Source organism: Musa acuminata, chromosome BXJ1-9 (genome assembly GCF_036884655.1).
Source record: "Musa acuminata AAA Group cultivar baxijiao chromosome BXJ1-9, Cavendish_Baxijiao_AAA, whole genome shotgun sequence".
NCBI classification, from domain to species: Eukaryota; Viridiplantae; Streptophyta; class Magnoliopsida; order Zingiberales; family Musaceae; genus Musa; species Musa acuminata.
The window spans coordinates 211328-230707 of record NC_088335.1 but is presented as its reverse complement, the minus strand read 5'-3'; the positions used below and the strand labels follow the sequence as shown (position 1 = coordinate 230707).

The following is a 19380-nucleotide window of genomic DNA, read 5'->3' as shown; positions in this document are numbered from 1 at the left end:
ATGTTCATCAACCCCAATCTCACCGTCAGTATACCGGGGCCTACCTTCGCTGGAAGAAAACAACAGTCGGATCAATATTCTATCGCAACGGTCGTTGTAGACGATCCCCTTGACCCCCTTCCTTTTTCCCTCCCTCGCCGCTCCCAGTTGCGCCGTTAAGTCTCTCTGACGCGTTCGATGATACCAGCAATTATTTCTACCCCCAATTCCTCCTCTCGCTGTCTTCCTCTCTTATATCCCCTTCTCTCCACGATCGCTAAACCCCTGGTGGAATCGGCGCCGTTCGACGCCATCGGCATTGGCCTCGATGGAGCAGCCGCCGCCTCCTCCTGCCGCCACGTATGCCATCATCGCCCCCGAGTGCGCCCTTCTTCCGCTCTCCCCCCTCTTCTTCCTTCCCCCCCTCCCCCCTCCCTCCTGGTCCTGCCTTTCGATCACGGTATGTCGACCTTGTTGCAGACTTCCACTCTTCGCCGGGAGCTCGTCGTACCAGGATCCGGATATCGTGGAGGTCCCGCCGTCGTCGTCGGCCTGGACGCCCAGCCAGCCGAAGCGGAAGCGGAGCCAGGTGCAGGGATCTCCCTCCCCTGTCTTTTGTTTCTTTCGTTGTCCAATTCTGTTGTCTCGATCGCCCGAAACCTCCCTTCCATTTGAATGATCGCGTAAGGAGATGTTGATGGCTTGAGTAAAAGTCCGATCTTCATGGGCGGATTCAGGTTTTGATGTGCCTCTTTCTTGATTGTGTCACCCGGTTATTAGTCTTGTCGACGTCGGATCCTGGTTGGAATTAGAAAAGCCCTAAGAGTGCAGAAGCATGACTTAGAATGAGTTTAGTAGTAGCACAGTAATCTAGTTGTGTTTATCTTGGAAAGCTCCCTGCTATGCTGATTATTCTTCTTCCTTGCATGTGGAACTTGTAGATAATTTAGTGCTTTCTTGGTGATTATGCCATCCTTTTTGCTTGCCGACTTCATAATTTATTTAGTGCGTTCTTGGTTGGATATGCATTGAATCCTGCTTGAAGAAATGAATGTTTGTTATTATATTAAATATGAGAAATAGATGTTCTCGGATTTGTCATTGAACTGAGATCTGATCTGTATGTGTGCTTCAAAGGTACTATGATAATGAAGAAGTAGTTTCTGATCAAATGAAATTGGCTGCTTGTGAAACAATTAAATGCTCTGTTTCGTTTGCCATAAAGGTTAGCTCTAGGATGTGGTTCTCATTCATTTTTTCTGTATTTGGTATCTAAGTTTGCATTCATGTTTGTTTTAAGGGGTCAAGCTGTTTTGGCCTTTCATAAATAGGTTTATGTGGATGCTAAGAAGCATTAGGTGTGCAAGCCTTGTGTGCGTGCACGATTATCTTAGTCTATGGGTTCGACTTCCTGGATCCTGATTGGCTATTTGCCATGCAAGGCTAATGTAAGGCATGCATTGCAGAACCATTACATTAGATTTCTGAGTTTGAATTTAGCTTTTGCACGCACAATTGGATTTGTGTCTGGGCTCCACTTCCTGGACCCTAATTGGCCAATTGCCATGCAAGGCTAATGTAAGGCTTGCTTTGCAGAACCATTATATTAGATATCTGGTTTTGAATTTAGCTTTTGTGTGGTAATCTATATTTGTGCCCTTTTTTTTTTCATGGAATAAGAATTGTATTGTTGTGATGTGTACAATAACTAACATCCTAAATAAATGATTGCTATGTGATTTTTTGTTATGTGACTCTCCCCTTTTGAATCACAATCTTTTCTTTCTTTTTCTTGATTTTGGTGTTTGTTGTTCATAAAATTTCTCTCTGTGCTACACAAAGTACATAAAACATGCTGCAGTTTCATCACTTAATTAGCTGTTAATTTTTTAGTTACCTCTAGATCTGTCTTTCATAGAGGCCATCTTTATGAATAGCAACTGTTAAGAAAGTGGATTGATAAAGGATAGCTTAAATGCTTGTTGAGGTTTTAATCATGTCTGCTTTTAAGGTTGTTCCTCATGATGTAATTGAGCTTGATGGAGATGATGACGACCCTGATGATGTCATGATACTTGGCGATAGTACTTCAGATTACAAGAACAAACAACCTGTTAGACATGATAAAAGCTGGCAAAAGCAAGTAAAGGTACAAAAAAAGTTATTCATATCTGCATAAAAGATTTATTTATACATGAACATGTAGTTTTCCTTCATACATTATGTAATAATCTAGATAAGAAATGATTTACTTCTTTTGTCTTCAAATAGGATGCCTTATCCAATGATCTTCTGAGTTCAAGTGCAAATAATGGCTCTGAACATGCTGCTCCACTGGATAGTTTAAAAATCTATGATTCAGGACCGCTTGATCTCAAGTATTTTGATGATCTTGAAAATGAGTATGCTTATGATGAAGATGACTATGATGATTATGAATCTGGTGCTGAAGTGATTGAGAATGTTTTCAATTTCAATTTGGCTGCAAAATTCGATGATTTGGACCTGCCAACTGGCATTGAGGCAACTGTACCATGGTTGAAGAATTCTGCAGCCGAAGAGCCAAGCAAGAACAAGCAGACACTAGTGCTTGAAGATGAAATTGATACGAAATATAGATTGTTTAAACAATTTGATACTGTTCGCGACCACTCAGATCATCATTTCACCAGACCAGGGCATCTCAAAATTGCTCCAACTGTTAAGAAAGTTAGTGAAATAGTGTGGTTCTATGATTCTATCATCATTTGTGTGTTTTTTTTTTAATTTGTAGTTCTAGATCTCTTGATAACTTATCCTGATATTAACAGCCTTCAAAAGATTGGGCAAAGAGGATTCAGCATGAGTGGAAGGTCTTGGAAAAAGATCTACCTGGTGAGTTTGTTACATGTTTTGCACAATATAGTAAATTCTGGATTTCTATGATTTTGTTGGTGTAAATCTAGTTGGATATCATTTTTACAGCATTGTGAATATACCAGTTTGTCCTGTTCTGTACTCAGTGACAAGTCCATCCATTTTACCAAAAATAGAGTACTTGTTTTGACTAGGACAGGTTTCATGTGACATAGATTTTGGAAAGAAAAGAAAAGGAGAGGGGAGGGGGGAATCTAGCTTCTTTACTTTTCTTGTCTTATGAAAAGTATCGTTAACCCTAATAAGTTGAAGTATCTAAACAACTACCTCCGTTATCCCCAAATAACAATGTTCTATCCAAGGTTCACCTTACCGGCCTATACTGGTGTATCGACTAGCTGTTGGTACGATATGTATCGAGGCATATCGACATATTGTATGTCGGTATGCCAAGGTGTATCGATGGTATGCCCAAAATCATCGAAAATAGCTCAAAAAATATCTAAAAAAATGTTAGATTAGAGTTTTGAAGTTGAAAATAAATATAAATTGTATAATTTTAACAAAAATAATCTAAACTAAGAAAGAATAGTGATATATATATATTTTTTTTTTCTGACTTTGAGGAGTAGCTTTGTGGTATGTTTCGGACTTTGAGGAGTAGCTTTGTGGTACGTTCCGGACTTTGAGGAATAACTTGTCTTGAAAGGATTTACGGACCATCGTCGGAACCTTATTTCATTTTGCAACATTGGGATATCTATCGGCCAAATACATCTTCACCTGGGTGATTCCTCCACCCTTGTCGAAGTAATCATAATAAATGCATTATCAACAATGACGGTTCCCATTTATCTTTCGGGCATGATCCCAAGCGTCACCATGTGTTTGTTCCTTTGGTGCCATCCTCCTACCAAAATTGAATCAAATAAACAAACTATGATTAGCCCTAATTTAAAATAATAAGGTGCGATTATACATAATGAAATATACTTTATCACTATAAGCATGTCAATCAACCTATTCGACATTAAATACGTAGAATTAATTCAATATCATTAAATTTTTAATTAAATATACTAATACAGTAATATAAAAACACTCTAATAGGCATTAAAGATATTTAATTGATTCAATGAGTCAAATTTCGATATCAACGTAATTAAATACACTAATCACAGCATTAACATAATTAATCTCCAATTAATCCTAACATGTCAAATACCCTAATATGTATTAAAGATATTGAATTGACCTAATATTAGTCAAAATTTGATTAAATCATCATTAAAACCACTAATCACAATATTAAAAATCTTAATTAAAACCTAATTAGACCTATTATACCATCACAAACATATAAATCACCTTAATATGTATGGAATACAAAGATTTGACCCATTAAGTATCTAATTTCGAAAAAATCAGCATTAAACACACTAATCATAACATTAAAGGCCTTATTACTCCTTAATTAATACTATTCTACTATTAAATAACATATTAGACATTAAGTCATCAACCACATATAATAGGCTTCGTCATCTTATAAATCAATAAAATCTAGAAAGATAAAATATACCTCTTGATTAGAGTGTTTTTCCTCTTAATCCTCCCAAATTAACTTGTCAAATTTGATCCAATCCACAAATCATAGTTTTATTGAGGTTAGGAGAGTAAAATATGAGAATGAGATAGATGTGAGTGAGAAGGAGTTTGAGAGGGTTGAAGAAATTGATAGAGTGAAATAAGTTGAAAGAGGGAGAGAGGAAAGGGTTTAAAAACCCTTTCCAATGGTTCAAACGATCAATTTGACCGTTTGAAATAGGGCAATCTTAGCCCTTAGTCAGTAACGATCGAAATGTGACCATTACTGACCTGTACTAGTCGGTAACGATCGGATTTCGATCGTTACGAACCGGTACTGACCCCGTATCGCCCAATATAGGGTCATGTAATGGTACCGCTCGATATAGGGCAGTCCGTGTATCGATCCCCTATTGGATTGGTATGCACCGCCCATATCGAGCGGTACGTATCGGTAAAACAAACCCTTGTTCTGTTATAATCCCATTGATAGTATCTGTATGTTTAGAACTTTAAGCTGGAAAGATTTATTCTCACTATTCACTTAATTAAACCCTAATTAACTCTATTTTACTATTATTAATTAAATACCTAAATATGATCTAATGTAGATTATGAAATCATCATTAAATACATTAATCATACCATTAACATAATTAATTACCCTATAATTATTCCTCTTTCATCATTATAAACATGTCTAACACTCTAATAGACATTAAAGGCATTTAATTGATTCAATATGAGTCAAATTTCGATATTAACGTAATTAAATATACTAATCATAACATTAACATAGTTAATTAATTCCTAATTAGTCCTCTTTCACCGACATGTCAAATATCCTAATAGGTATTAAAGATATTGAATTGACATAATATTAATCAAATTTTGATTAAATCATCATTAAAACCACTAATCAAAATATTAAAAATATTAATTAAAACCTAGTTAGACCTATTATGCCATCACAAACATATAAATTACTATGCATTGAATATAAAGATTTGACCCATTAAGTGTCTGATTTCAAAAAAATCAACATTAAACACACTAACCATAATATTAAAGGCCTTATTACTCCTTAATTAATACTATTCTACTGTTAAGCAACATAGTAGACATTAAATCATCAACCACATAGAATAGGCTTAGTCATCTCATAAATCAATAAAAATCTAGAAAGAGAATGCATACCTTGATTAGAGCGTTCTTCCTTTTAATCCTCCCAAATTAGGCTATCAATTTCGATCCAATCCACAAACCATAGCTTTATTGAGTTTTAGGAGAGTGAAAATGTGAGAATGAGAAAGAGATGTGAGTGAGGAGGAGTTTAAGAGAGTTTAAGAGATTGATAGAGTGAAATGAGTTGAAAGATGGGGGAGGAAAGGGTTTCAAAACCCTTTCCAATGATTCAAATGGTCAATTTGACCATTTGAAATAATGCAATCTTAGCCCTTGGTCAGTAACGGTAGAAATCTGACCATTACTGACCTGTACCAATCGGTAAATGTCGGATTTCGATCGTTATCAACCAGTACAGACTCCATATCACCCGATATGGGGTCATGTAATGGTATCTCTCGATATAGAGCGGTCTGTGTATCGGTCCCCTATTGGACCAGTATGTACCGCCCCGGGTGGTACGTATTAGTACAGCAAACCCTGATTCTGTTATAATCTCATTGCTAGTATCTGTATGTTTAGAACTTTAAGCTGAAAAGATTTATTCTCACTATTCACCATTATTAAGCCTGTTATCTGATAGTTTCCATCTTCTTGCATTTAGTGGCTCTAGTTAGATGAATTTTTTGATCTTGGAAGTATTTTAGTCACTTCCAGCGACAAATAGCGAACATTTTTTTTTTTTGGAGAAATTCATTTTGCACTCCTTTTGTTTATTTTTCTATAAGATTAATCTTGTTGCATAATATGCATGTCATCTGCATCATTTTCCATGCTTGTACGTGTTGTTATAAGATGGTATGGTAGAACTTCTAGATGACACAGTGCTTTTTCTTTGCCAGAATTAGAAAGCAAATATAAGTGATACTCTGGCTCATCAAACTTGCTTCCTTTTTCATTCTTATTCCATTTAAGATTGTAAACATTTTGGTTCTCATGTCCTAAACAGAGACAATATATGTTAGAATTTATGAGGAAAGGATGGACATTCTTAGGGCCGTTATTGTTGGACCAGCTGGAACTCCATATCATGATGGCCTTTTCTTCTTCGACTTTTTCTTTCCTCCGAATTATCCCCGAGTACCTCCGGTGTGTAACTTTTTTTACTATACTTATGTGTGAAACAATTAATGGTTACCATTTATTTCACAAGTCAAGGAAATAGATTAATTTTTTCCTACTATCATGCAGCTGGTTCATTATCACTCTGGTGGGCTCAGACTAAATCCAAATTTGTATGCTTGTGGGAAGGTTTGCCTTAGCCTTCTCAATACATGGTCTGGCAGTGGATGTGAAAAGTGGAATCCATCAAATTCAACAATGCTTCAGGTCTTGGTCTCTATTCAGGCTTTAGTTCTCAATGCCAAGCCATTCTTTAATGAGCCAGGATATGCACAAACAGCCAATACAGATTATGGGGAGAAGAAATCTCTGGCTTATAACGAAGATACTTTTCTCTTGTCATGCAGGACAATGTTATATTCGCTAAGGAGGCCTCCAATGGTATGGATCGTGCATCTTTATATTGATTTTGCAGTTTGCAAAGCATATCCCTTAGTAGCATCTTGAATACAACTAGAATAATCGACATAGCTCTTTTAGTTTTCTTGGTGATTTTCAAAGTTCTTGCAGATCTTTTTGGATGAATTTCATAGTCTCAGGTTTCAACCGTGTTTTTCTTACAGCATTTTGAAGACTTTGTAGCCGGACATTTCCGTAGTCATGGGCGTATCATCCTTGTGGCATGCAAAGCATACATGGATGGTGCTCAAGTTGGATGCATTGTTGGTGAAGGCGTGCAGGACGTTGATGAGGGCGACAAGAGTTGCTCAGCGGCATTTAAGAGCTCTCTAAAGAAACTATTTGAGGATCTTCTGATGGAATTCACGGTCAAAGGGGCCGATTGTGATGAATTCCTGGCTCAGAAGGTGAAAATTGGAACAGCCAAAACGGCAGATACTACACTAAGGTTATGAAGTCAAGTTTAAATTAACATGGAGCTGCTAAATAATTTTGCCCCGTGAGGCATCTAGGTTACATATTGACTTAGAGAGTCCAGAAAGAACTTAGCTGTACGGTTTATCTAACTTATCATGTAAATAATATTATGTAAATGTCCCTGGGTGGTGGTTTTGATCCTCTCAAATATGTTGTGCAGGTGGTCCTTTGCTTTTCTTCCTTCTGTTGTCAATGTTGATATTATTCTCCTTATCAATGTCTTTGATTTTGTGGATCGAACGAAGGATTTTTTTTGCTTTTGATGAAAGATCATGCCACACATTAAGTTTCTAATTTTCATAAGCAATTGGCTTCTGGCAAGATGATGCCTGACATCTGAAAATTGCACATAATTCTTTTTATTTTTTATTTTTTTTTTGATGAAGCAATATCCCGAACTGAATCTCTGGGTATTTACTACCATTGAAAAGAAAACTACAAGAAGCAGAAGAAAAAGCATGCGAAATAGAGTTTTTTGTTTGTTCTCTTGTGCAGAATTGAGCAAAAAAAGGCTACTGGTTCCAAGGCTGAAAGAAGTGTGGAATTCTATCAGTCAACTTAAGAATCTTGGCATTATCATGTTTTGCAAATGTCATCAACATAACATTCTAATGATGCTTTCAGTTATTTCAAGTTCCCAAATTCATCAACATTAGTCCTCGTTGAATTTTTGTTATCTTTTTTGCTGTAAGTAATTAATATGGTCTTGTAAATGTCGTTATCTTCAGTTGCATTAATTACTGATGGCTCGCTTGCCTACTCTTACCTGTCTATCAGATTAACTTTTTTATATTTCGTTAAATTTCTATCGTGCATCTCAGTCGTAAAGTTGATTAATGGATGCCAGAAGGACGGACTCGCTGTTATGGAACCGTAGCATGTTAGTTTTATTGCTCCAATAAAGTATCATCACTTTTTAACCCGTCGATACGATGTGACATGGAATATAATGACACGTGCAAGACTGTCAATAATACCTCATCAGAAAAGAGCAAATGCCTCGATATCACTTTTTAACCCCTATAAAGTACCAACCAAGTTTGGAGATGCAAATACAATGATGCAAAAGTAAGTAACACACAATTGTTCTCTTAAGCGGAAGAGAGGAAAGAGCCACAAGAAAGAAACAAGCCCTGCCCTTACTACAAATGAAGCAGCAAAGCAAGCTCGCAATTCAAATGCCTCGATGATAAGACAAATTCGACTACATACATATATTGTCCAAAGCATCAACCCTCCTCAAGAATATGGCTAAGCCACAAACTATTTTAACTTTGTCAAGCACGCATTTCTACACCTGTTTGTGTGTATCACGCTTCAGTTTGTTCCCTCAACCGACGAATGGTGCTCCTCACAGTAACAGCACTAGCGGTGCTACAATCATCATCATGGGTCCAAGTTCCGAATGAGAAGAATAGCATAGTCAATTAGCTACTACAATGACACAATATAACACTTACTTCAAGGTATAGGCCCCACCGGCCTTGACCTTCCCACAATCCTTGCATCCCCAGATCCCCACTGCTTTTCTTTTCACAGCATACTGAAAATTCAGAAAAGAGTGTGAAGATACTTCGGTCGGTCAGCAGGAGCAATAAAATTCATGGAAGAGAGTGTAGAAGACAAAATGAAACACTATTACAGGAAACTGATGATGCAACTTAGTCTATATTATCAGAGAAGATAAACTTGCTTGAAGCCAATAATAACATTATCAATTTATACAAAATAATTAGGCGCACTCAAATATACTCGATCCACTATGGATGCATCTACATTAATATCACAAGAGCACAAACAAATTGTAGGTGCAAGCATATCCAAGCCAACAAGGGCATCAAATTATCACACGAATTGTAGGGCAGAAAAGAAATATCCCAACATATTGATTCACACAAATTCATACAACGTTAACCATAAAGTGAACATCTCGATATAAGATGTTAGGCTGATCAAACTAGGCACCACAATAGTCAAGGAACCATACTTTTGAGAAAACTCTTCATGATAACAATGTCCCACATGATACATCCAATAATCACAATCCATGAACAAACCACATCAACCAGCTAAATGGAAACAAGTAGGTCTTAAGACAACATAACACAAGCTAAGACAAAACTTATCTTCTAGCATGAAATTTGGAGGACATGACATGTACTGAATTATATAATCCAAATAAGAAAAAAAAAAGTCTACGAATTTAAATTTCATTGATGTGTCTCGGAGAGGATCAATGTAGAGTTTAATCAACTCAATTATTTTATGACTAGTATGTGAAATGAACCAAAATTAAAAGAAGTCATACCTTTCCACAGAACTCGCAGAAATACTTTGCATGTTGTGAAACTTCCATTTTCTTAATTTGTTTGCGCAAACTAGCACCATATCTGGTACCTGAAGCCAAGAAATGCAGATTCACAATATGTCTCCTAGGGGGGGTAAAACGAATCATTAAGAAAGATCCGGGTGTAGCATACCATATTTTCCAACAATTCCAGCCTTCTTGGTGCGCTTAGTCTGCACTCAAGTCGAACAAAAACAAGTCAAACCATCAGGAGAAAAAATATCAACTTTCAAATATTCAGTCATAATTTTATAGTCCATTCCAGGTACTACCTGATACCAATCACCAGAAAAGGTGTAGAACCCACATGACTAGAAATGGCCACTACAAGAACTATGGTGAACAGACAATAAGTAACATATGGCTTATAGACTAATTATAAAAAAATTTCTGCTGGGAGATCCTAATGGTTACTGCACTATTGCATGATTATTGGGTCTCAGGTACGAGTCCATGTGTAAACATCTTTTATATGCTCTTTAATCTAATGAAAGGAATCCTTTTTAAAAAAAAAAGACAAATGATTGATAGAAAAAATGTGAAGGGAAACAGCTTAATTTGCCTTGAATTCCTACATTTTGTCTAGACTCTCAAAATCCAACATATTCCCCTCTAGTGATGCTACTTCAAAACTTTGGCTTCTACAGGATCAAATGATCAGAATCAGAGTCAGGATGTCTAAAGTAACTAATATTCATATAGTTTTTCAAAAGCTCCACAAATACCATGGAAGTTAACAATTACCATGGAAGTTTCATACATAGGAAAATGTGTGGTTAAAGAAGATTCTTGCAATTGCAGAGGCTCACTATCTCAGGAAAAATGCAGAGGCTCGATCTCTTAGATATCTATGATACTCACCCGGATTCAGCTTTACTGAATCTAAAATTCAGCAACTTTTAAAAGTATGAAGCTAAAACATAAGATTAATTTCCTACGAATATCTTCTGTCAAGCCCCCTAGTTTTCTTTTACCGCATCCAATCACAAAAGCTACATCAAACGAAGAATTCTCACGCCTCCTTCTTAACACAATCAACATGTCCTTGTCATTTTCTTGTGAACTCCTGCTATCCTAAGCATCTATCGGTACACCGTCCTCACCAAAAACAGATCACAGACCTAAGAGAAAAGCAAGCTTCGTATGGAGCGCCCAAGATCGAGATCAAACAAGTGTAACAACGATGTCAAGACAGAAGCAACTATAGGAGCAGAAAGAAATCGAACGAGAGCACGAAGCTGAGGGAAGAGATGAAAGAGCGCACCATCGTGCCGAGACACCGGAGGCCTATTCGCTTCCGCGAGAAACCTTAACGACGAAACTAACGCCCCGCACCGCTCGCGGCCGCTTCCGATTTATAGCGAAACCCTAATCGATCCGATATGTGCGTCGATACAACATCTCAGCCGTCAGTTACCGAAATCTAGTCGTCGATGTCTCACACGAATTTTGAAGTAAAATATTGAGATAAAAATTTAATAACGTCCATGATTAATTAATTAATTAATTATCTTGAAATTTTAGATTCTATTTATGTTAACAAAAGTGACAGGTGATTGATCCGTTAGCACTCTCCACACGACCGAGTTGCTTATTAATACATGGCCACGTAAGCAGTGTGGTTAAACAAGTTTAAGGGTCCAATAGTTTCTTACCAATCTAACAAACATATATAACGGCTTAACGATTATGATTGAATCTCGTACGTCCCTCTATTATTAAATAGACTTCGATTGCTTAATATAACACAAAATAATTTATGTCAACTTATTTAACTATATATATATATATATATATATCATTATATCATGAAAAAAGAGCTGCTGCCTTGCCTTGGCTATGAAGCTGACTCTGGTGGTAAGAGATCCATCCAAGTGAAAAGATGATTATTCAATAATGAAGCTCAAGTGTTACTATTAGACTGAATGTAGATTCGTTTTGCATCAAATATGTGAAACCAATTAACTAGTAATATTGATAGGAGATTAAACAATTTAGCCAGTTGTATCAAATTCGTAAGTTAATTGTCCAATTAAATCAGATACTTGATATATATACTGTAGTGTCATTTGGCTGCAAAATGCTTCGTCCCGTCACTAAAAATGAGCTCAAAGAAAATTGTCTCCTTAGGGGTGTTACAAAAGTAAATGATTATGCACACAAATCTACTCGAATCTTGACCAGAAGCCACGAACATGACTAGTGTCAAGTCAACAGAAGCCCAAGGCAAGTCAGTGTGCCCGAGCATAGTGTGACTGCTTTGTCTGTTCGAGCATTTGGACGACCTCCCTCATCTTGGGCCTCTCCACACTGTGCTCTTGGACGCAGAGCATGGCGACGAAGAATACCTGCATCGCCTCCTCCATGGGGACATCGATCAGCCTGCGGTCCATGATGTTGACCACCCCTTCTTTGTGCCAGTTGGTGTTCATCCTCGCCCACTGCACTATATCCAGTCCTTCCTCTCCCAAGTCCCCCACTGGCCTCTTGCCGGTGATGAGCTCCAAGAGGACAACCCCGTAGCTGTAGACATCACTCTTCTCATCCACCTTCAACGTGTATGCATACTCTGCTCAACAAGAACAAACCGAAATGAGCATGCGATAATTCAAGAGAGTTAGTTGTCTTCTACATATACACACACACACAGAGAGAGAGAGAGAGAGAGAGAGAGAGAGAGCTTGGAATAAAGATTTGGTAAATGGAACAATGATGGGGGTGGGTCAAAAAAAAAAAAAAAAAAGTGTAGTTGTACTGAAAGCGAACTGAGCATGGGATTCCAAGGCGGCAGCAGCAGGGTGGGAGGAAGATAAAGCGAAAGGAGGGCAGATGCTGCTTGCTTTCTTTGAGTTGGGGCCTTGCGGCTCTCCTCCTCAGGACTGCAGCAGATAAAGCAGCTGTCTCATTGCTTTGGACCACGCCACACTGTACAATATCCATTGTATCTTCTTCATCAAAAGACTAACCAGAGAAGATGCAGAGATGCCGTTCTTTCTCCTCAAAGAAAAGAATCGGTTCCTGTGCTTACGAATCTATCCGATCGTAATGCCAGCTGAAAACATGCATCTAAGATTGATGTAAGGTTCCGTAAGGGTTGAGGATACCTGGCGCAATGTAGCCGTAAGAACCAGCAATGGCTGACATGCATTCGGAGGCGCCTGTGTCCCTCAAGTACTTGGCCAGGCCGAAATCTGCAACATGAGCTTCGAAATCTAAATCCAGCAAGATGTTGTTGGACTTGACATCTCTGTGGAGAATCGGAGGACAGCAGTCGTGGTGCAGGTAGCTCAGTCCCCTGGCTGCCTCCGTTGCGATCCGAAGTCTCATTGGCCAATTCAGATACCCACCTCTCTTCCCGTGGAGTGCTTCTCCCAAGCTCCCATTGTGCATGTACTCGTACACCAGTAGGTTCGTCTCCTTGTTCGAGCAGAAGGCGAGCAAGCGCACGATGTTCCGGTGCCTGATCTTGCCCAGAGTCTGCACCTCTGCAGACAATCCGTTGTCGTGCGTGGAACCCTTGCCGATCCCCAGCAATCTCTTCACCGCAACCTGCTCACCGTTGGGCGTCGTTCCTCTGTACACGATCCCTGCTCCTCCTCTGCCGATGACGCAGTTCTCTTTGAGGCACTCGACGATGTTTTCGCTCGTGAATTCCAGCTTCTGGAATGCTGTCAGCTTCCATGACCTGGAGTTCCTCTTCATCATCGACTGAGTCTTGATGGCCACCGTGATTGCGAAGACTAAGGAGCATGTTAACAGACCCAGCGCGAAGAGGAGCTTGAGCTTTCCAGGGAGCTGGGATTTGACTCCGTGATGCTGGTCTTTGGATGATGAGCTGCATGGATCTGAAGCTGATCGACAGAGCCGGGGGTTGGCGAGGAAGGACGAAGCATTGAAGTAGGCGAACTGGCCGGTTTCCGGTATCCTGCCGGAGAAGTCATTATGCGAGAAGTCTGCAGAAGTGAGGCTCTTCATGCTTCCGATATCTTGCGGGATGCTCTCACTCAGGTGATTCCATGACAGGTTTAGATAGCTCAGCACTCGAGCTTGAGATAGTCGAGCTGGTATCGGTCCGATGAGCTCGTTCTGGCTGAGGTCCAAGTACGTGACCGAGATGCAATCACCAATCTCAGGGGGAATTCCACCGGAGAAGTTGTTCCTGCTCACGTCTATCTTGAGAACATGCTTAAGAACACCCAGCTGAGACGGCAGCTCCCCGGTGAACTGGTTGCCGCTGAGAAGAAGCATCTGCAGCGACGAGAAGTTCCCGATAGAGGACGGAAGGGGCCCGGAGAGGCGGTTGTTGGAGAGATTCAATTGGACGAGCTTCGCAGGCTTCTTGGCGGTCTCTTCCGCCATGGCTCCGGTGAGGTAATTGTTCTGCAACTCCAGAAGAGACAGCTCCGGTAGGTAGAGGAAACCCTTTGGAAGAGACCCAGTCAAGTAGTTCTGCCCCATGCGGACCCTCAAGAGCGTCGTGCAATCTCCGAGATCATCCGGCAGTGAACCGAAGAGGAAATTTTTGAGCAGGATCAGTATCTCTAGCTTCCTGCCATAGCAGAGGAATCTCGGGACCGATCCAGTGAGCTTGTTGGTGGAGAGATCGACCTCTCGGAGCCTGCCATTTCGCCCTAGCTCGGCCGGGATCGCACCGGTGAAGTTGTTCTGCCACAGCTTGAGGACCTCCAGATTTGGCAGCTCGGCGACGAACCTTGGAATCTCGCCATGAAACCGGTTCATGAACATGTGCAGCAAGCTGAGCTGATGCAGCTCCGCGAACTCCTTCGGGATCTCGCCGGTGAGTGCGTTGTTGGAGATGTCGAGGTACCGCAAGCTGCTCAAGTTGCCGAGGTGGGGAGGGATGGTGCCGGTGAGCTGATTCGTCTGCAGGAAGAGCGTGTCCAGCTTCTTGAGATTTCCCAGTTCCGGTGGGATCTCCCCCTCCAACCCACAGCTCGAGAGGTCGAGATGGACGAGATCGATCAAGCTCCCGAGTTCGGCCGGAATTCCGCCATCGAACTCATTGTAGTAGCCCAAGTAGAGCTGCTTCAGCGTGGTGACATTACCCAACTCGGGAGGTATGAAGCCGCCAAGATCATTCCCTGCAACTGAGAGGTAGCTCAAAGCCCTGAAACCTCCATAGGCCGCGGGGATCGTGCCGGAGAAGTAGTTCCCTCCGAGGTCTAAATGCCGGAGCTTCGGGAGCTTGGAGAGGCCGACAGGAAGAGCCCCGAAGAAGTCATTGTTGTACGCGTCCAAGACTTCCAGTTCCGCCATGTACGAGAAGCTCCAACTCAAGGTGCCGTTGAACTGGTTGTTGGAGACGTTGAGATGCCTGAGGCCCGCGAGCTTCCCGACACTGGACGGGAACAGACCGGAGAGGCTGTTTCCGGCGACCGAGAGGTAAGTAAGGCCTTTCAGCTCTCCGATCACCGGGGAGAGGGAGCCGGAGATGTTCAAGTTGGACAAATCGAGCGCGAGGACCACATGCATGGCCGCGTCGCAGCGGACGCCATCCCATGCGCAAAGCGATGCATGGTTGGACGGGTTCCAGCTGGGGAGAAAAGACTCTGAGCTGTGGAAGGACCGCTTGATGGAGATCAGGACGGAAGCTTGTTTCCTTAGAGAGGCAGTGGAAGGAGGGGTGAGGGAAAGCAGGAGAGAGGAGAGCAAGAGAAGGGCTCTTGCAGTGGGAGTAGCCATGGAGGGGGCTTCTGAGAAAGAGGAGAAGAAGGGATTAAATTCAGAGAGAAGAAGAGGGGCTTCAGAGAGAATCCAAGAAGGTGAAGTCCTGCTTCTTCTCTTTCTCTTCTTTTTTGGTATATAAAAGCTTGAAAGCTCCCAAGTGTATTAAAGTGGACACACTGCACTGTTTGCTCAGGAATCCCTGGTGAAGCCTCCCAAGATTGAGTGCTGCTTTTGCCTCACAAACGTCTCATGCAATGCAATCCTCGCTTCCCTGCTCGAAGAAAACAATGCAGTCAACTGGTCTTCCCTGAGCTTACTGTCAAGATAAAGGCTCAGGCATCAGGAGGAGACAGAAAAGGATCACAACCGGTTGCACTCTGTGCTTAAAGCTGCTCATATAAGGTGGTTTTAAGTCATCCGGGAATAATGTAGAATCCTAGGTTAGCTCTCGTTCCGTAAGAATTATTATGGACTTCAAGCTGCATATTTACCAATTATGATATGACAAAGATGATAAAAGCAATGAATAAAGACTGCTGAAGGCTAGTTTCATCTAGGAAGTCACAAATGGAACAAGTCTTGGGAAAACAATGCATGTTATGTTGATTCAAGCTAAAAAAAAGAGAGTGAGAGAGGGGGGGTGTGCAGTGAGGAGAAGGCAGCTTGATTTGTCTGGGATGAGCAGGTAAAGCTGAAAAGAGGAAGTAGCGGTTTCCTTAGGAGACCAAAGTGTAGTAACATCAAGGAATGCAATGTCTTAACCAGGGGAACAAAAGCAGTTTGCTGATACATATGGATTCAGATAACTGTGGAGTGTGAGGGGACAATATAGAGCATGCTTTTCAGATCATTACAGAAATATATCTCACCAACATTTGATACAACAAATGCTGAAAGTGTTTGTTAGATGCAAGTAGGATATAAGCGCAATTTGCAGAAGAAGAAAAGAGTGGCAAGAATCCATGCAAGGGAATCTGATAGGACTTCATGTTTCCATTGAATGCCAGGGAAGATGCTTGCAGCACACTAAAACTACATTGCATTCCATGTGTCGGAAAATGTTGCATGATCCTAGGCTTTGTGCAGAGTCAAGCAACCATCAAAGCCTTCTTTAGCTGCTGCTGGCCTCAGCCTCTGCTGACAGTAACTGATGATGTTAATGGTGGGAATGTAAAGACAAAAGGACTCAGAGTTCAATGACCAGACAACTGTTTGGTGAAAACCATGCACAACTGCATGCTTGCTTGAATGCAATGTCGAATGCTACCAGTGTCACACTGGTCCAAGATATGTCCCTGATAGGTTAGAATGCGATCGATCAATGGTTCTCTTTCTACTTTTTTTAGTGGTAGGCAGTAGAGGGAGCACTTCATTTTACCTACTGCTCCACTGTTATTCCACTGCAGAAGTAGAAATTGTATTATGCATGGTAGTAGTCTTTCCAATATTCCTTTTATTCATTGAAATGAGGCAAACGAGTTCTTTTTCTTTTTCTTTCTCTCCAAGAAGGGGACAACACAAGAGATCATAAGCAGGACACTTGGAAAGGGATGGATCACTGCAGAAATAGAGGACAAGCCAGCAACATGTTCCCACCATCCTGTAATTGGAGATTCAACTTGACCTTTCATTGATGCTCGTCTAAGACAAAACTTGGACTACTCTTGCCTACCACCCTATTCTTGTGCTTGGGAAAATTTTTATCCAGTGATGCACCTAAAAACTTTAAAAATACTAAATTATAATTTTTTATTTTAATATTTTACTATATTATCAAGTCACTCCTATTATTCTTTTTCTCATCTTAGTTTCTTCAGTTTCGAGGTTCCTTTCGGTTGCTTGCTTACATATGATTATGTGGCCAAGTACATGAAGAATCATAGGGCGTTCGACTTGCAGTGTTGGACCTGATCTGTAGGGTGTTCCACCTGATCCTCAAATTAGCTAATGTGATAGATTAAAAAAATAGAAAGTATAATATTTGATACCATCTTCCCCCATCATATAGATAAATATATAACATACTAGTATGTTTAGTTATCTCGATGTCCCTTTCGAGTAATATACAATCGAGATTATTTAGTATTTATGTTTAAATGAAAATTAGTTTTATTATTATGATCCCATCATGATTTGATTCTCATTGTATAGATTTTTTAATATCACAATATATGCAACACGTAATATAAAATGAGAAAAAATTAATAAATAATAATAAGTAAAAAGAGTGTATATCGTGTCACACGTGCTATCACTTATGTGATTGGCTTGCAAAACACCTATAATTAGCAATCTCTCACTTGACTTAAAGTCAATCACCTATATGTCTGATCCTCTTCAAACCCATGTGACCCTCAAAGACAATATAAGACAACGATTTTATCAGTGTATTTGCAATACTATATTCGGATAAAACTCTTTCCACTATAACATCTCCATAGGCCATGAAATTTATGATCAAGTGGAACTTCATTAGGATGTGCTTGGACTTCTAATGAGACCTGGGTTCCTTTGCTTGAGCAATTGCCCCATTATTGACGTAATATAAGAGAATCGACTCCTTGCTGCTTGGCACGACTCCTAGATCTATGATAAACTTCTTCATCCAAACTCTCTCTTTTGTTGCTTATGTTGCAATAATGTACTTTGTCTTTGTGGTCGAGTCAGTAATAGTATCTTGCTCGGAACTCTTCCAGCATACTACTCTTCTATTTAGGGTAAGCACATACCCTTACTTATACTTACTATCATCGATATTAGACTAGAAACTCGAGTTATACCAATAAAAGATCTTTAGTACTTCTTAAGTACTTAAGGATGCATTTTACTGCATTCCAATCTTCCAATAAAAGATCTGCTCGTAACACTTAAAGAGTATGTGACATAGCATATATGATAGATCTTATCGCCGAGGTGTGGGTATCCTATCCATGTCTGTCCTTTCTTTAAGAGTCTTCGGGGGCATACTCCTAGAAAATGATATCTCATATCTCATCGGTATAAGACATCTCTTGAAATTTTTTATGTCAAACCTTTTGACAATAGTGTCTATATACTTAGATTGGGACAAGTCAAGCATCATCTTGGATATATTTTTATAAATCCAAATCCCTAAGATATATGGTGTTTCCCTTAAATTCTTTATGGGGAGCATTTCTATATTATTCTTAATGATCAGGATATCATATACATATAACACCAAGAAGGTGATAACGCTCTCACTTATGTTCATGTATACACAAGACTCATATTTGTTCTTAACGAAGTCATAAGATTTGATCACCTCATCAAACCTATGTTCTAACTTTGGGAAACTTGCTTTAGTCCATCGATGGACTTAAGCAACTTACACATCTTATTTGGACTTTCTTTGGACACAAATCCCTTAGGTTGTATTGTATATGCTAGTCATAGGTGCCCAACAAGCCAATAACATGAGTGATGACACGTGTGACTTGATACAAAATCTTTTTGCTTATTATATTTTGACATATATCACTTTATAACTATTGTATATATGCATATATATTGTGATGCTCTTGGATTTGTGCAATGAAAATCGGATCGTGATGAGATCACGATAATGAGATCGATTCACCTTTAAACACATATTCTAAACAATCCCGGTCATAGATTACTTGAGAGGGACATCGTGATAACCGGATAGACTGGTGTGCTATACACCTGTCCATATAATGGATGTCGCTGATCTCATAGCTGCTCGTGTAGGGACACTAGGT

At 39.9% G+C, this 19380-nt stretch overlaps 3 protein-coding genes and 1 long non-coding RNA gene across 5 annotated transcripts; 2 read left to right on the top strand and 2 right to left on the bottom strand.

The window, feature by feature from the left end:
* Positions 1-175: 175 nt before the first annotated feature.
* On the top strand, positions 176-7785 carry LOC103996557 (putative ubiquitin-conjugating enzyme E2 38). 2 transcript variants are annotated; one of them, XM_009417474.3, is made up of 8 exons: positions 176-360; positions 460-568; positions 1991-2128; positions 2251-2688; positions 2790-2853; positions 6557-6696; positions 6799-7110; positions 7293-7785. In XM_009417474.3, the coding sequence occupies exons 1-8, from the start codon at positions 308-310 to the stop codon at positions 7581-7583; spliced, it is 1545 nt and encodes a 514-aa protein (XP_009415749.2). In that variant the 5' UTR covers positions 176-307; the 3' UTR covers positions 7584-7785. The 2 variants fall into 2 exon arrangements, with proteins under 2 accessions (XP_009415749.2, XP_009415750.2); XM_009417475.3 differs by having other exon boundaries at positions 180-339.
* An 801-nt stretch (positions 7786-8586) lies between these two features.
* LOC135592232 (large ribosomal subunit protein eL43z) lies at positions 8587-11333 on the bottom strand. Its single transcript, XM_065081563.1, has 5 exons — positions 11217-11333; positions 10086-10125; positions 9914-10002; positions 9066-9148; positions 8587-8979 (listed from the first exon to the last, which is right to left on the bottom strand). Exons 1-5 carry the CDS (start codon positions 11217-11219, stop codon positions 8916-8918), a joined length of 279 nt encoding a protein of 92 aa, XP_064937635.1. The 5' UTR covers positions 11220-11333; the 3' UTR covers positions 8587-8915.
* A 675-nt stretch (positions 11334-12008) lies between these two features.
* On the bottom strand, positions 12009-15655 carry LOC135592230 (leucine-rich repeat receptor-like serine/threonine-protein kinase BAM3). The gene is made up of 2 exons (XM_065081562.1): positions 13057-15655; positions 12009-12521 (listed from the first exon to the last, which is right to left on the bottom strand). The coding sequence occupies exons 1-2, from the start codon at positions 15653-15655 to the stop codon at positions 12184-12186; spliced, it is 2937 nt and encodes a 978-aa protein (XP_064937634.1). The 3' UTR covers positions 12009-12183.
* Positions 15601-17096, top strand: LOC135592231 (uncharacterized). Its single transcript, XR_010478960.1, has 2 exons — positions 15601-15735; positions 15834-17096. It is a non-coding gene; the product is annotated as an uncharacterized LOC135592231 (long non-coding RNA).
* Positions 17097-19380: the final 2284 nt, after the last annotated feature.

Excerpts from the sequence above, each read along its gene's own strand:
- LOC103996557 (XM_009417474.3), top strand. The coding sequence starts at position 308 with ATGGAGCAGCCGCCGCCTCCTCCTGCCGCCACGTATGCCATCATCGCC. Across the intron at positions 361-459 it reads TATGCCATCATCGCCCCCGA|ACTTCCACTCTTCGCCGGGA; the intron begins GTGCGCCCTTCT and ends ACCTTGTTGCAG. Across the intron at positions 7,111-7,292 it reads CGCTAAGGAGGCCTCCAATG|CATTTTGAAGACTTTGTAGC; the intron begins GTATGGATCGTG and ends TTTTTCTTACAG.
- LOC135592232 (XM_065081563.1), bottom strand. Across the intron at positions 9,149-9,913 it reads TCTGCGAGTTCTGTGGAAAG|TATGCTGTGAAAAGAAAAGC; the intron begins GTATGACTTCTT and ends CTGAATTTTCAG. Across the intron at positions 8,980-9,065 it reads GGTGGGGCCTATACCTTGAA|CACCGCTAGTGCTGTTACTG; the intron begins GTAAGTGTTATA and ends TGATGATTGTAG.
- LOC135592230 (XM_065081562.1), bottom strand. The coding sequence starts at position 15,655 with ATGGCTACTCCCACTGCAAGAGCCCTTCTCTTGCTCTCCTCTCTCCTG. Across the intron at positions 12,522-13,056 it reads TTACGGCTACATTGCGCCAG|AGTATGCATACACGTTGAAG; the intron begins GTATCCTCAACC and ends CTTGTTGAGCAG.